The sequence below is a fragment of the Struthio camelus genome, chromosome 4 (genome assembly GCF_040807025.1).
Source record: "Struthio camelus isolate bStrCam1 chromosome 4, bStrCam1.hap1, whole genome shotgun sequence".
Taxonomy (NCBI): Eukaryota; Metazoa; Chordata; class Aves; order Struthioniformes; family Struthionidae; genus Struthio; species Struthio camelus.
In genome coordinates, this window is record NC_090945.1 from 19,874,887 (window position 1) to 19,892,313 (window position 17,427).

At 39.2% G+C, this 17,427-nt stretch overlaps 1 protein-coding gene across 27 annotated transcripts in view; it reads left to right on the forward strand.

Moving 5' to 3' along the window:
* Positions 1–16,434, forward strand: part of TNIP3 (TNFAIP3 interacting protein 3) — a 99,729-nt gene extending 83,295 nt beyond the window's left edge. For 22 of the 27 annotated variants that reach the window (XM_068941701.1, XM_068941681.1, XM_068941687.1 and 19 more), the window contains 2 exons: positions 2,652–2,712; positions 12,693–16,426. In XM_068941701.1, the coding sequence (XP_068797802.1) occupies positions 2,652–2,712; positions 12,693–12,724 (93 nt within the window). In that variant the 3' untranslated portion in view covers positions 12,725–16,426. Of the gene's footprint in view, positions 1–2,651; positions 2,713–12,692 lie in introns of all 27 variants that reach the window. The other 5 variants (XM_068941693.1, XM_068941703.1, XM_068941694.1 and 2 more) reach the window with 1 other exon arrangement.
* The last annotated feature ends 993 nt before the right edge of the window (positions 16,435–17,427 follow it).

The following is a 17,427-nucleotide window of genomic DNA, read 5'->3' on the forward strand; positions in this document are numbered from 1 at the left end:
TCTCCTGGTTTGTTTCTGGTTCCGGATCAAAATTGTGTGCTGGTTTCAGAATTACCCCTACATCTAGAACAGCCTTCCTGATCTCTGTAGGCTCTCTTCCCTGTCTGTCTCCCTCAAAATGCCAAGCTTCTTTCAATAAGCATAGTCCTTTCTTCCCTGCTGTTCTGATGTCTTTGGTGCTAAACTGCGTAGAATGCTGCCATGTCTCAATCAAAGTGTAGCCACCTGAATATTAACATTAACGTTGCCCTTTGTAACACTTCTACAATTTATTCTCCTACAGAGAGGAAAAATAACAATAATTTAAACATATGGTTGATAAGTAAGCATGTATATTGCAAAAAATAAAAATAAAAAGTAGCAGAAGTGCAAGCTACATCTGACTGGCTAACAAAATAGGAAATTTGCCTTTTTTTCCTAGTACGCAACAGGGTCCTGCCTTCCTACTTCTCCCTCAGCGTTCAGGAGAATCCTTTGCCCTAGGGCAGGTTATATGAGGATGAGGGTTGTCTATTTCAAGCTGTTTCAAGGAATGATATTTTTGAAGTGCTATAGATTGTTGTATATTCAAAGTACTGAAGAGAAGGTCTGCATTTGTTAAAATATAGTGAGAATAAATTTAAGCATAGTGAATCTCATTTTAAATACATGTTATCTGTTTATAAAGCTGTCACATATCAAAAGGCGCTCGTTATTTGTGAATAGCTTAGCTTTTGCAAAACATGTATTAGGCTGTCAGACTGGAGATATCCAACAGAAAAGTTGTGGTCAAACAAGTCATTTCTGTACTTCAGGAGTATGCTTATCTATCTACTTATCAGAGTTGGAAGTACTGCAGAATGTTTTTCACTGCAGTTTGGACGCTGTCCCAGATTATTTTGGCTCTTCTCCCTGAACTCTCATCATGTGGGTTTCTAATTCTGCAAGGGATCACTGGGTTTACAACTTTGCCGTTCCTGCTAGGGCACTGGGGTCAGTTTGACAGGTTGCTTTGTAACTCCCAGTTTCATTCAGTTTCCTTTGAAATTCTTTGTCTATGTGAGTGTAGCGCTGCTGCTCTGAGCTTTTCATAACTCCCTGAGCAATTTGTCAGCAATGAAGAAAGGTGTTAGGATTTAGTGAGTGTCCTGAGTTAACATACGTAATTGTGTGTGTTTAGTCTGTGTTTTTGCTTTTTCATTCTTTTTATATCTTGCACCTTTTAGACTTTTTTAGGTTGCCATAGAAGTGTTTTGTTTAGTCTGACATGAAATACATCTCTTCTGTCTTTGAATTTCTTTCAAGTTTGCATCTTATAAGTACATATGAAAGAGAAGAATAGATTAAAGAGCAGAAGATTCAACAGAAACTCAGAAAAGCAATGCAAATAAGTATATTTTGAGCCATCAGTGAAAAAACTTCTTGTGCTTTAAGTGAAGCACAATCTTAAGTGTTTTGTATCAAAGCCAATTCTGTTTGCCTGCAAGCATGGAAGTAGTTAATTCCTGTGAATGGTATCATTTAAGTGAAAAGGGGCAGTTCCTTTTTCCAGACAGTGTATAATGTTGATTATTATTATGTAACCGCCAAGGACAACATGCATGAAGCTTAAGTCTGTTTTCTGTATCTACAGCCACACCCTGCCGTCTTAATTTAGGCAAGACTTCTTTAGAAGTCAATGAAATTTCTTCCCTGTGAGTTGAAATCTATAAGAGTCTCCTTGGGATTACTCAGGATTTTGCCAGAGTAGTTTCTGCAAAACAGGAATTCTTTCCACAGTTTAACTAATTTAAAGCAATAATTATTTGTAATTTTATAAGCTTGCAAGTACCTTTTAAACCAGATAGACAGCTTAATACAGCTTCAACTGAATTGGCTGGTCCTAAAATTGTTTTCTCTAGGGTAATTTTCTACTCATTTGTCACTGTGTGTTGTATAAACTATAGTGCAGTATTTCTTTCTTCCTTGCTGTTGCTAATCATGAAGGATTTCACTGGAGAAAACTACATTTGTGTGGACATAACCTTCTCAGTACTTCCCTTCCTAAGAAAGATGGGGATTGTTCCCATCCCAGAGTATTTTCAGGAAGTTGCTTGATATCAGCTCATGTAATTGTTTAACTAATGCTCCTCTGTGGGGAGGGGAGGAATAGAGAGACCTTTATTCAAGAGACTATTTCTATGATACTGAAAAGCTGTATTACACATGTATTCAAACTGGAACAGCTTCACCTGTCAGATCGATGCACACCAGGTTTCTCTGAGCTTCTAAGTAAGTAGAATGGAGCCAGTTAAAATGTGACATCTGATAGTATCTCTGCATTTTATTCCTCCCTGTCTCCTCATTCCTTAGGCATAGTACACTATAAAGCCCTTTTAAAATCTCATTTGTTTTTGTTAATGTTGTTGTGATTTGTGGGATCTAGAAAGGTTTATACCAGTATTTGAGTGCAGCATCTAAGCCACATATCATAAAAAACCAAGCAAGCTGAAAAACAGTGGAAATCAGTGGAAATTTAAAGCCAAATATAAGATTTTTGTAAACTACTTTTGTATGACTAATAGAAAAAAAAACTTCACAGCACAATTATATTTTTAACATATCACTATTCTTTTGTTTGAAGTGTCTATGAAGTCCATATTGCTGTAATAATGTTTTATTGTTCTGTGCAGCCAGACTATCAGTGGTATGTTCCTGATCAGTTTCCGCCAGATGTGCAGCACAAGGCAAATGGTAAGACAACAGCTGTACAGAGCATATTCTAAATGTACTTTATTTGATGGGGGCCTTTGAGGGAAATATACTAAACTTTCCTATTCCTCAGTTGAGTGTGTACCTAACAGTTTTGCTTAGAGAGCTGAAGTTGGGATATATGCAACATAGATGAGAGTTCTAATGCGATACCATCTATGTTATAGCTTTAAACTTCATTACAATTCTTGAAATACCTCTATTATATATTATAGGATCAAACCAATGCCTCATTAGACACCTAGTAAGAGTCCAAAAGAAAGGATGTTCTTAGAGCTGGTGTTAGAATATCTGTTGCCTCCTACGCAGCAGGAATTAACTGGGGCTAAATTTAATGATGTTCTGAGCTTTGGGGCCAAGATGGATCAAATTTTTAAAGTTCTTGGTTACAAAATATAGGCTTTAAGATGTTGTTTCACTTTAAAGGAAAAAATGTCCATTGCTATCCTTGATCTGGCCTGATAGTTCAAGGTGCCAGGTCTGAAAACAAAGCCATTTAAATAGACAAGTGCAAACTATCTATTGAAAACCAGGAGAAGTATGTAATACTTGTACCTGGATTTGAAATCCTGCAAAGTTATTGGGTGTTTCAAAATAATTGGTTTCAGGCCATTCTAAAGGCAGATGCTAGAGAGAATCAGAAAGAAAGGATGTTATTCTGGGTAGGAATCCTTCCCTCCCCATCTTCTCCTTCAGAGATTCCCCTAAACCACTCCTCCTCTCTCGAAAGGGGTTGAGAAAAATGGCATCTGAAGTTTGCATTCTGCTATGTTCTCATGTTTCATGGCCCTTTTTAATAGAGGAACCATCTCAAATGAATAATATACCATCCTGTCCTGTGCAAGGGGAACGAGCAAAGTCTGTGCACTGCATCAGTGACTGTATGCACTGCGAATGTATGCCGTTTCATAGTGAGAATGGGTACCATATGAGGTGACAGAGAGACTATCTTGTAACATCCAGAAAAAGAAGATGGCTGCAGAGAAACTCTGCAGTCATTTGCTGACCACAACATTCACACAGAAAAGAGGATAGGGTGAGAATGAAGTTTACTGGAGTAGAACCTCACCTTGAGACAGAGGACTAGCTTCCTAAAATTATATGGGAAGAGTTTGGAAGGTTCTAGTGTGGTTGTAGGGAGGAGTGGACAGAAGATTAGTTTTGTAGTTCCTCCTACTTAAACTCAGAGTGATTTACTGCACCAGAGAATACTGAGAGGATGTTTATAACAGTGCATGAAACAAGTCCAGCAGCCAGTTGCAGATGTGGTCCAGGGTAGTACGCCTAGAGGATCCGAAGAAAAGAGAATTCTTTTCTTCATTCTTCTTCATTATATGACTTTACTTCTGGTTCCATAAAAAACCTCTTTAAAATCCATGTACTGTCTTTGTCTTATTGTTCCTTGTCCAGAACATGTGAATACCTCTTTCACAATAGAATAGTGTATTGGAAATTCACATTCCCTATGCTTTCTTCTTCAGTCCCCCTGAAGAGGAATTTTCAAATTGTCCCATAATACAGCGGTGTGTACTATATCTGCATTAAGATGTTCTGGACTCATATTCTTTATTTCTTTGTTAGTAAGACAACAATGATTTTATTAGCCATTGATCACAGAAAAGTTCTACTATAAATACAAATGTACTAGCCTGGATTTAGTTATGTATTATATATAGTAACCTGTATTTAATCTGTATTATGTCATTTATTTTGAGGAAGATTTCAAAGACAGAAACTCTGTGAATACGTGATGAAAGTATTCTTCATATTCTTTCCATTTATTTGTTCTGTTTTGGACTAGTGCTAATTACAATGGTGGGTTTAAATCATCTGGTGTGATTACCAGCATTTGTTGGTCTCATTTCTCAGCTTTCATTTTCTCATTAGATGATACACTGACCATTAAATCTTCTATCTTCTGAGCTAGGGCTTCATTATTGAAAAACTGAACCCTGATGGAGTAGCTTCTCAGCGTGAGGCAGTCTCTTTTAGAATTACTAGTTCTATAGATTGTTTTTAGGGTAAACGCTTTAGTTTTCCCTTCTGAACAAATTTCCCTTTGACAATGAGTATTTTGTTTAAGGAATAATTATAAAACATGGGTCACGTGCCGTAACATTAGAATTGAACACAAGTGAAATATAAGATCTGTTTTAAAGATCACCAAAATCTTACGAGAGTCTCTACAATGACTCTATTTAGCTGTGGGCCAAGGACTCGGTATCTAGATTACTATAAATGCCATCGGGACTGCAAAGGCATACGTCACCAAGGAGGGATTCATAGGTGTTTTTGTGCAGGTTTGTGCAGCTAGTTTGTGATCGCCTTCTGCTCCCTGTCCCCCCACCCCCACCTTTGCACAGGAAGGAGGTACTTGTACCAAATTCTTCAGGCATCTAACTTAGGTTCTCCGGGTTCTCCTGTAAGCAGCATGAAGGAAGTGTCCAGCGGCAATTTAGAGCATATGCGTTGACATTCAAACTTAAGCCACAGCTTTGTAACCCTAATCCATTTTACTTCATGGCACGCAGAGGGTTGGACTTTCTTCTCCGAGGGGGAGCGATCTCTCCATGTGCGGTTAGCGGCCTGTGTGCTCAAAGTGATCTTTTAGCTGTCTCCAGTGAGAGGCTCCTAGGGATCTAAATAAGGTGCCTAAAGTTATGTAGTGTGGATACCCCTTTGGTATCAGAAAGATGATTTCATGCCAAAAGATTGTGGAAATTGTCAGAGGGAAAGAATAAAGGTAAATATGCACTCATTACTTAAAAGAAACACTGTGAATCTAGCATCTATTCACATTGATAGCCATAATTTCATGTTTTCTGCTTCTCATGTAACCATTTCTATACTTTTGTTGTGACTGGCACTGCTTTTCTTAGCTGCTGCCCAGTTCAAAGAAGGCTTTCTGAAAGGCCTGCTGCCTCTCTGAAGCCTGCTTTAAAAAACAAACTGCTTTGTCTTTCTCTTTTCTGCACAAAAAAACACCTTTTGCTATATAACCACAGAAATAGGATAATTATTGAAATATTTTTAAAACTGCCACAGAAATTTGATCAATCCTGCTTTTTTCTCCCTGCCCCATCCCTTATTTTCCAAGGTTTCTATTCCAGTCTCCTATTTTCCCCACGTATCTGTGTTTCAGTAGTAAGCAGAGGATCACTTATGCACAGACCTGAGAAACAGTGTTGCCTTTAGCTCTGGACTTTTACAAAGGTGTGGTGATTTGGGTCTGGTACTTTTCTGGTTTGGAGCCCTTTCTACTTAAAGTAGAAAAGACTAGTCCCCAGCATGATGAGAAGAGTAGGAGAATAGGATTAGGTGAGGAAAGATAGGAAGAATAAGAGAAAAAAAAAGCCTCAAAAAAACTGCTCTACCCTTTTTTCTATTACGCTTTTCTTTACAAAATGAAAATGAACAAGCGATGTTCCACAGTAGCGACACATGGCAATTGTCTAAATGAAATCCTTGCAGTTTAGTGTCATGAACAAAGTGGAGCTAAAGGGAGAAAGCAGCTAAGATTACAGCTGTGAAATGTGGCTTTATGTTAAAAAAAAAAAAAACAAAACAAAAAAAAACTTTGGAGCTTGGAATAGTGAGCATCACTTCTTATTCAAACAGGGTTATATCAGCTCCTTCTTTCACAGAAGTATTTCAGTGAAGTAAGGTTCAGTGATGTACTGTGCAGTCCTTGGTACTTTGACTAAAACACCTCGGAGCTACTCTACACTTCTCACTGGTTTTAGTAATCTCTCACTGTATTTTACGGCTAAGTATCTACAAGACACTTAAGCATTTAATCCTGCTGAAAAGGGTCTGTCGACCTTGCAGTACTTAGTGATGAAGAGTTGGTTTTAGTGATCTGTCTCTGTGTCTTACAGTTAAGTATCTATGGGCTATTTCAGGATTTAATCCTGATGAAAGGAAGGGTCGGTAGGCCTTGCAGTACTTGAGGATGAAGTTGCTCTATAAAGAGAGCCAGTTATTCCCAGAGAAGCCACAGGCTGACTGCTGGGACTGGGGAGACCAGTCTTCAGCCTTGAAATCATGTCAGCATTGGGAGTCCCTGGACAGAGTTTAGAGCTTGGTGCAACAGCATGCTCAAGTAACTTATCCCCTCCTTAATTCAAGTATAGCAAGGAAATTTGCTCTTAGGAGTGTGTGTGCTTGTGTGAATATGTGCAGGTTTCCAAACCTTTTATGGTTATATTTACTTACAATTTTTCCTTGTAAATATGCATAAATAAGTAAAATAAGAACTACTGGCTACCTGTAGAGGTTCCAGGGCCCAGGCCTGGAATCTGTGAGTAAGGCTTGGCTTTTCTTTATGTTCAGTTTTAGTAATTAAGATTTAAATACTTTTATCCATTCTTCTTGTCTGTAGTTGCCCACATTTTTCTTTCTTTCTTTTTTTTAAATGCCTTTTTTGACCAGAAGCTGGTTTCCCCAAAGAAAATTACAGTCAATCTCAAAATGCAATGCAATGAACGTTTCAGCCTGTCGAAATTGTGGCAGTAAAGAGCTCTTAAGCTAGCAAGAGACAGTGTATGTGTATCTCCTGAAGGAGGAAATGAGTCAGGCAAAATGCAGACCTTTACCGAAAAATAACTAAAATCTGGACTCCCAGCTGAGAAAGGGAGAGTGGAAGAGAAGACTGGAGACCTCAAAATTTAAGGTGAAATCGTAATAAGGGGTTGGAGGAGTTAAAATGAGAGAAGTGAGACTTCCCATAGGAAGGCCAGAAACAGGAAGAACAGCTTCTTGGCACAACGTGTCCTGGAAAAGAGTTCCAGAAAATAAAAGCATTTCTGAGCATCAGTGAGAGGCCTGGCTGATAATACTTCTAATTCTCCACACAAGATGAACACGTAGCCTAACAGAGGCAGAATAAGAGATGGTTCCGTTTAATTTTGGGCTCCTTAAAAGCTGCTTGCTTAGTGGAACAGGATGCTACAGCACAAGCCTGCCATGAACTGATTCTACCTTTGCTGCAAGAATTTGTGATAGAGATCTGTGCTGGCATAAATCAGCCTTTCTTTTGCAATCATCTTCTGGCTATTTTCTATTGACCACCCAACTTGTTTTATAAAATCGTGTCTGTGGCTTTAGGGAGTTTACTTAAATATTAACAAAGAATCTATCAATTATGTGGCTTTGGGACCCCAGTAACCTATGGAGCCTAAGGAGCTTTGGATTTGAAGACACAGCCTGTCCACTGGTAAGCACAGAAACCTGGAGATGCTTTGAGCTGCCAGGAGTTGCATGAGACAACGGAGAGTTAGTAATTACATAGAATATAATTTTCAAAAAAGGATAAGAGACGATTGCTCTCCTTCAGAATGTGCTTAATGAGTATTGCACACCCTTGCACATTTGCAGTGGACTGTTTTCAGAGGGCAGGCGCATGGGCTGGGGTGGCTTTCATGCCAGGCTGCACTGCAGGATTAAGTTATATGCCATCTGAATGCTTTGCATAGCCACAGGAAGCAAAGGGGTGAACCTACATCCTCTTTACCTGCTGCTCTCCCAGAGTTTTCATGCTACAGTCTCCTGAAGAGGTCTGTTCTCTGCTCTGCCACTGGAATCTGAACTGAATCCAGAAATGTTCGGCAGGCAGTTGCAAACTGAAGAGCGTAGGCTGTGTTGATCTCCCCTTACACCAACCGGGTTTATTAATCTCCCCATACATGAAATACTCCAGCAGAAAGTAGGCAGAGAGATGACTGGGAACATTTTGTGTGGAAACATGTCCGGTTATGCTCCGAAGATGGACTTCAATGATGATCAGGCTGCTAGGGAGAGAGCATTCAGGTAGTCCTCGTGGGGAAACCACCAGGCTGCAGAGCAGGATTAGGAACATACGGGAGACTTCCAAAAAGCAAAAACGTGGCTCTTTGAACAGTGAAGAGAGAAGGGCAATGTATAAAGGTAAATGATGGAAGACAGGTGGAGTTTAAGGAAGAAGGGAGATAACTGTCTCACTGCACTAGCCGAGCATTTCCAACAGGATAACTCTTCCTTCTTGCCTCTGGGCCTGGTCTCTCTCCATATGCTTTGCTATGCAGAAAACCTAGTGTGAAGATTTACTCAAATTCTTCCAGCTTAGCCTTGTTCTACCAGTTATGCTGGCAGCTGTCCTGCTCTCGGAGGGAAATCAGCTCCTCAGTCTCTCTGTGCTCTATCACTCAGCATAGCTGGAACTAGTTTCTGTTCTGTTCTTTCTTTCTTTCTTTTTCTATTTTTCTTTTTAAGGAGCAAAGCATAAAGAATTCCAGCAAGTGTACTCAATGTCACTTTATTTGGCAAGCAGTGTTGACTTCCTTCCTTATCCAACTGTGTGAAATTGAAAAGACAGTTGAAAAAAGATTGATTTTTGGAGATTTTCCCTGAAGCCATTTTTTTAATACAAATTTATCTGGAAAAGAGGTTTATTGCTCAAAGCTTACACAAAACAAGAACCTTTTTGCATGCCACAAGTGCTGGCATGTATTGTCCCTCTCGCTTCCAAAATTAATCTTACCGTATTCGTTTTCTTGGCAGAAACAGTTATTGGTCTCCATACATGTATTTAAGAACCACAGTTCTCCCTTCAGAATATTTGATATAACTACTGCATTTATTTGTCCTAAGCTGTACATTTTGACTTTGAATCCAGTTGTGCCAGGCACAAGGAGAAGCCAAAACTTAGCCCTTCAGCTGTCTCTCAGCTCGAGGGGTAGGTCTGGGTAGAGGACTGTGGAAGAGGTGAGGGCACCTGGGGACCACCTCATCTTGGCAGAGCTAGGAGGGACACCGCTCAACCTGCAAGCCCTAGGGATGCTGGCACGAGCACTTTAAGAAGCTTGATGTTACTTTCATTATAATATTCTCTCTTGTTTTCTTCCATACTCTGCTGCTTTCCAGATTTTTGCCCTCAAGGTACCTACTTTACTGCTGGTATTGTTATAATTACAGCTAATTAGAAGAAGGGTGAGGGGGGGAGTGTGGTGTTTTCCACTGAAAATAAGGACAGTCGAGGTGGTGGGATGGAGGAGAAGGAATGAAAAGCTGGAAGAAGAGGTTTATGGAGATCTTCAATGAAAACCAGACAGAAAAATCTTAATAAACTGACATCTTAATTTTCCTGGGGGGAGGGAGGGGGAACAAGCCCTAAAGATTTGTAGTATTAGCTCGCCCTCACTGCATGCATTGCATGAGAAATCATCTGTACTCCGTACTAGTTAAGACAGGTATTTAATTAGCAGCTTGCTATCCCAGTGGGAATGAGAATTTGATTAATTTTAGGATTCTTACTGATCCAACTTGATTTCTGCCACTGCAGCGCAACAAAAAAGCCACTTAGTGCACGATTTCCAACGTCAGAAGCATGAGGACTTGCCTTTTTTGGAAAGGTTAAAATCAAGTTGAGCTAAAGATCACAGAAAGTCTTGTAGTTTGCCAGAGCATGATGCAAAGGGGAACAGAGTATGCAGTTTAAACAACAGTATGATTTTATTTCTATGAAAGAATGTATCATGATATCTTGTTTTGCTTTTAGTAGATGTTAGACTTCTAAAAGCTTCAAACACACTGGCAGTTTTTTTTTTTTTCCTTTTGAGAATGAAACGTAAGGAAAAATCAAGGCGTTTAAGAGAACTTGGAGTTCAGATCCTGGCTGGTCGTGAAATCCTACTGTTTCCTCCGTATCCAGTATCCTCAGGAATAGATCACGGTTGCCTACGAAGGCAACGTTAATTGTGGCATTCTGGTGATAGGTTACATGGTGGCTGTTTTGATTAGATCATTGTCGTTCCTGCTGACTTGATGAAGCATGCATCTGCTATCTGGAAATATCTTTAGTTCCTCACTGATTATCTCAGGAAAAGATGTAAAAATTAACGTTTGTTCTTTAAAGTAGTTGCTGAGCTGTGCTTATCCTAGTTATTCTTATTGACAGTCCAAGTTCCTTTGCCTATTTTACATATTTTAAGTATAAAGGTATTCTGTCCTGGGTTCCGAAACCCTCTCCTGTTGCAAAATATCCAGAAGGTTACCTTAATGGTTACTGTTTGCTTAGGTGAGACAGACTGTTTGTGGGAACTACATGTTATATTATATTTACCTTCCTCTGTGATAGACCATACCTGCAATGTTGTAGTCTCTGCTGGTTTGTACCAGCTGGACAAAAACTTTTGGGGCCAGCAGCATCCCGGCATGATTAGGTCCGTAAGAAGGGTGACCTCAGTGTGTCCCAGAGATGCTATGAAACCCGGTGGGCCTCAGGACTGGGAAGAAACAAAAATAAGTGAAGGTTGCTCCCACTGCAGTGCTGCCTGAGGAGTCTGAATATCAAAGTCCCCTACTTTTTTCAAATTGCATTGTTATATGAGCACTGACATTTCGTGTGAAACTTGGAAGCGCGTTCCTAGCTAGAAGAGTTCTCTTTCACCCCCTCTTCTGTTATAGGGGGCTATTAATTTGAGATGCAATTAACCTGGCTCTGCATTTGTTCAGTTGATTCAAATTTCTGCCGTGGGATGCTACTGACCCCATTCTAGCAGGAGAGGGATTGAGGTTCTCTTTTCATGGAGACAGATGGAGTGAAAAGAGAGAAGATGCTGGAAAATCAGGACCAGAATGATGTGGTGCTCTTGCTACTTACTTCCTGGAAGCCATTGCTCGCTTTTGTTACATGTTCATTTCTATGGAAGTCAGTGCTGAAGCCACAAGGCTTTGTAATTTGGAAGCTGAGGGTAAACAGAAGGAGTTTTCGTACAGTAAATGATCAGAGTTATCTAGAACTCTGTAAACGCAAAATTGGACTTAACAGGGTCTAAGTGTACCTGTTTCCACCTCTGTCAAATCCTTGGTTGCTCTGGAGAAGCTTTCTTTTCTAAAAAAAATTCTATGGAAATCAAGATGGAGATGTGTGCCACTGTGTAAGCATATGGTAGTCCAAGGGATAGGTGAACTGTGGAAAATCGTCCTATTTTATGTATAAATACATGTAAATACCTGTATCTTCCTATCTCTCTGTCTATCTCACTCATACACAAAGAATGCATGTGCTAATTGGTGCCTTTCCTGGCTTTCATGGACAAGTAACATGAACTGTAGCTCTAGATACTTACCTGCAAAAAAAAAAGATGTCATCAAAATTGATAATTCTTATGGTACTGTCACTTGCTACAAATGTGGACGTTTTGGATCAGATTTCCTTTCATATGTCATGCATTTGGGTATTATCAGCAGGGTACGTTCAGAAGTGAATGATGGGGTTACTATGTAGTAGCTGCGGAGCAATTCTCTTAGGCAAATTCAGAATACTGCTGGAAATATTTCCCTCTTACCGTTTCTCCTGTAAGCCAAGTACTCTGTGCACCTGTGTGGGGTGTGTGTGTGCGCACGTGTGTGTTAGTAGCGACATGTTACAGCACGTTAATTTCTTTTGAAACTTTCGGAAGGAAGCGTGTGTGACATTTTTCCTTTCTTCAATTATATTTTTTTTTCTTAGCTCAAGTGAGTTACTGTCAAACGCGTGTTTGAACCACAGACACCTACTTAACAATAGGTAGTACTACTTAATTCTTGCCTCTGTCATTCTTTATCTGCTGTCTTGGGTGCAGCTAATGTTAATCTATCCTTAATGAGTACTCCTGAACGTCAGCCATTCTTTTTAGAGGTCTAGAAGGGTTACAGGGGGGGCTTTTGGTCATCAGATCCTACTGTTTGCTCCATATCAAGTATCCTCAGGAATAGATGGCAGTAAAGAGATAGATGGAGGCTACTGGCCCATTGTGTGGTATGCCGACCTTCTTTTGGTTCTTCATGCTTACTATAATTTGTGTTGCACTGATTACAGGCTTGCAACGATGTACAATATTGACTGCAAAAAGGGGAAGAAGAAAGCAGAAAATAGGGGGAAGTTAATCATAAGAGAGTCGTACTTCTCAGTGCCAAAATAATTTGTACTGATTTACTTGCAGATACATCCTCAGAGAAAGGAGCCCATCCCTGAAAGCCTATGACCTGGAGAAGCATAGACCAAAGGCTACAAACTTGTCTTGCAACTTCATTATTCTGTTTTGTTCTGTTTTTTGCCCCTAGCTTCTTTTGTGCTGGCTATGAGAATCTATTAAAATGCCTTATGATGAAAGATGCAGCTATTGCTGAGGATTCAGAGACTGTCACATCTGGTTTGAATTCAAGAGCTTTAAGCCCAATAGTGTTGTGATATTTTTTGTTTGAGAATTATAGCCCATTTTATTTGATTTCTGGGAATGATTTGCTGATGTACCATCTCAAATTCTGTACGTTTTTTCTTGGTTGTTTGGTAAAAAGGAAATCTGCTTTACTGTTTTAACACACTTGTATAATTGTAATCGGGGTACTACAGATGCCATGCCAGATAGAAGGTACCTACTCCCATTTTGAGTCAAGGCCAGCTCTGCTTTTAATTTGGCTCTAAAATTATATGAAAAACATAATCAAATATTTTCTATGTACTTATTTGCATCAAAGGAATGTTAATAGAAATACTTCCTGGTTTAACTTCTCAGTGAAAATGGCTTTATATTTCCAGATGATTCTAGTAAAGAATTTCATTGTAGTGAATCTGAACATAGTTGTGCGACCTGTAATCTGAAAATAAAACCTGAGTTTCTAAATGAACCTGTATTTAGACTATGAAACTTTTCAGAAAGTCATGGTGAGGGATGCTCAGTAAACGTTGCCTGCTAATCTGCTTGCAGGATTGGCTTTTCCCTTCAGGCTTTTAACAGGATGGTTATTGGAAGGTAGGTACCAGAAGCAACTGGGATCTCACTTCAAAGAAGGAACCAAGATTTTTGCACCAAAAGAGACTGTACTTTCCTGATAACTCAGAAGTAGTTAATGAGAGTCTAAAGTTTCATAAAAGCACCTGAGCTGTACAAAGACAGAGCGATCAGAGATTGTCTGCGCGTGTGATTTCTCTGTTTGTAACAGGTATTTCCATTTGCATGAACATACAAAGGCCTCTGCATTTAAGTAATAACCTCAAAGGATTAAACGTTTTCGACATTTGATTTTGGACACAATGGGGAACAGTCCATGGGAAAGAATTTTTGTGCTGTTAAATTTTACAGCAATGCTGTTTTTGCCTACACTGATCAAAGAAACAGAGCACTCCTAACTTATAATATGGAATCGAGAAGAACATGAGCAAAGCACCAAGCGAGCCAGTCTCTGGGAAGAAATTGCTTTTTCATGAACTGTTGAAAACCGGAATTTGACAGCAACATTAGCAACAGAATAAAGTCCCAAGTCTGCATTAGAGATACGAGCTCTATCTCTGCATGAATATGGAGCTGGCTAGCAGACACTGTTGCAACAGGCAGTTTCACTAGAAAACAATATACTGTGCTACTCCTGATTAGTGATTTGGCTAATAAGGGTGAGATCATGGAAAATGCTAATGCAGTGCCTTCGGAAAATCCAATTATAATGTAACCTAATTCAATGCAAGCTCTCAGCAGGTGACCAGTGTTGTGGGTAGAGCACCCCACACTCAAAGATATAGTGAATTCTCAAAACAGAGGAGCTGCTGTGTAGCTGGTGTGAGAGGCAACAAACCCCCATTTCATTCACTTCAACTGCTCTTCCCAGCTAATTGTGAAGGTTGCGCCTTCCATTTGTGGAGCTTAATTCATTGTCTTATAATTTGTGCAAGCATTATGTGGCCAAGCAGATGATTCAACATGAGCCATTCACAGTAAGAAAACAGAGTTTGTAGGGCTATCTTGTTTTCTTGGTTTAGTTATAGGCTTTTAATGTTTAGCTGGCTTGAGCCCAATGCTGTAAACCTGGAGTCACACGGATCCTAATAATGTTAATTGTGAGGTGTTGCTTGTACAGTATGATAGAAAATTCGTGTTTTTAAATTCATATAAAATGTCTATATAGCTCTTCCCTCTTAATTTTCCTATAACGATGTATGTTTCCCAAATGCAGGTGCTGTCATCTATTTGAACTAGCACTGTCAGATTCAATATCCCAAAGGATTTGGTTTCTTCAGTGACCCAGGCAAGCTTGAGGGGGTGAGTTACAGTAGTTAAAAGCAAGCATAGTACTCACAATAAGAATTTTGCCTTTCCCTAGCTGTGCTGAAACTGAGTACAGGAAGAACTCCCAGGTCTTCCTGTAACCTTTTACAGAATCTTCTGGGCGTTTCCCAATCTTTATTTTATATTTTATTTTCCAAACACCTGCCAGATTGTCTATATGAGCCTTTCAATTTTGCTTTCGCCAATATTTTGGTGTATCAGTGGTGAGTGAGGGTATGAATTTTACAGTAAGGACTTTATAGCATGTTTTTGATAGATTTTTTTTCTCTTCCTTTTTTTGTAGAACCTATTCAGGGTTTGGGAACATTAGAGTTACTAGGCAAATTGCTAGTAGAGCAATTCACAGAGAGAATAACTGTGATTTAACTGGACCAGGAACTTACTTGAATACCTGAAGCAGTAATGGCTTGTTGAAGAAACAAGACAAGCATGGAGCGGTCTCATGTTAAAACCTTTCAGCATTTTAAAGGGATATTTACTAGCCCTAAAAATTCCTGGTTCACTATAAAGCTCTGACTTATTCCACAAGGCAATCGATAAGTGCATGTTCCCGTATCAACTACCGTTTTTCCCTTGTCTAACACAACTCCTGATGTGGCACACATGTACGTATATCCTATGTCACTGCTGGGCGGTCTTCTTACCCGGTGTGATGTAAGAGGCACTTAAATAATATCCAAGTGCTGCTTTCTTATAAGAACTCAATTGCCATTTCAGAAATGCTTAAAAGGTGTTAAACTTCTAAATAAATAATAAAGAACTGACCCATAATGGAACTGATTACTCAGCGTGTGAAACTGGCAGGGGATTCCAAATCTCTCTTTGTCCTTGGAAAGCTTTGTTACTTCTCATGAAAGTATACGTGTTGATACAAATTCATGCGGATTCTGAGTGGCAAGTTGTGATATCTAATAGATACTTGAAGTTTTACTGTATAACAAATCTGAGGGAACATTCTATGTTCATTTTGATGTGGTTTTCTGTAGACTATTTTTCTAACTTGAACTTTTTCCATATGGATGTAGCATCATATACTAAATATCTTGTGGAGAATTTTCAGTTTCTATAAATAAAAACAAGTATTCATTCGCTAGGTTAAATTATCTGCTTCCAATATTATTTTCACGTTATTTTCAGTATCATATGCTGGGTTCACTAAATGGTGTTTTGATTACCATGATAGTAATTATCCGACATTAAAATGTGAACATATGTTTGAATTTGTGGAGTTGTTAAAACAAATGCGGTAGTTGAAAGCTTGGGGTCTGCTGGGAATCTTTGTCCCATCTTTAAATTTTTTTATGGAACTAGGCAGATGTGACAGCAGTGTTTTACTGACATGAAGTTGTTTGTTTTGAGTCACCACTGTTTTAATTCCTAGGCATTTTAAACTCTGTGCTTGTCAAAAAGTTAATGTTATTTTAAAACTGTGTTTATCTTCTGAAGGCCTGAAGTGTTATTAGCGACAGTAGTGCCATAGTTTATTACCTTCTGTTTCTTTACAAATTTCTTTCTATTTCTGTGCATCTGTACTGTGTGGTATGATGTTACGGTTTCACTGATAATAACTAAGTTGTCTGTGATTATAAATGTGTCTGTGATTATAAAGAGTATCCCTCCTGAGGCTCAGGCTGTCATCCATTTTAGGAAAGAAGAACTAGTACTTTGAAATTGTCAGTAAAAGTTGGCAGCTGTTTTAATTGTCTCCGATCTGGGTGCAAACAGATGTGGAGTCATGATTAGACTGCAGGCAAAGCACCCAGGGGTGTCCCAAATACACACATTTTCCTATCCTGTAAAGGGAAAGCTAGATAGTACAACTCGGGATGATTTGAAAGATTACAAGCAAAATCTTGGATCGTATTACCTACTTCCTTTAATCCATTCACTAGTTTTTTGATCTGCTACTGCATCTGTATTGCAGGTCTCGCACAATTACAAACCAATTTACATCTCTCCCCTTTCATCTCCCATTCTAGTGTGTAATTCTCTCAGTCCCTCCCAGTTTCTTATCCTTCCCCTTTCTTTCCTGAGCGTGGCTTCTGCGTCTGATGTGATACAACGTTGTTGCTATTGCAGAGTCTTCAAGTTCTACCTGGCAGTCACGCTTTCTTCCTCCTTCAGATCTCTTCCCACTTCCATGCTTCTTCTCTGCATGATTGATTTCTAAACACTTCTTTCTTTGCAATGGCCTTTCATAATCTGATGTACCATTCTTATTTGCTTTTTAAAATTAATATTGCTTAGAGAAATTCTGAGCTTTGTCTTCTAGATCTCCTTGCAAGGAATGTCATTCTAAAATCCCATAAGAGGAATTAGTCTGTTATCCTCTGCAATGCAAAGTGTGGTGTTGTTATATATAATCTCATGAATTATAGCGAGAGCACTCCGTCGCAGAAAAGAAGTCATTGTGTTGATGACCTAAATTATATAAATAGTAAAACCAGAAACGCATCATGAATACTGTGGATGAAAGAATGCCCTCTCCCCTTTGGCTCAGGTTCCTCACACCCAAAGACTTGCACTTCATTAGGTCCCTGTCCTACTTCACCTTCCTACCCGGTAATTGCTCTGTCAGCATCTAACTTTCCGTTACGCCACGTTTTGGGGAAATCAG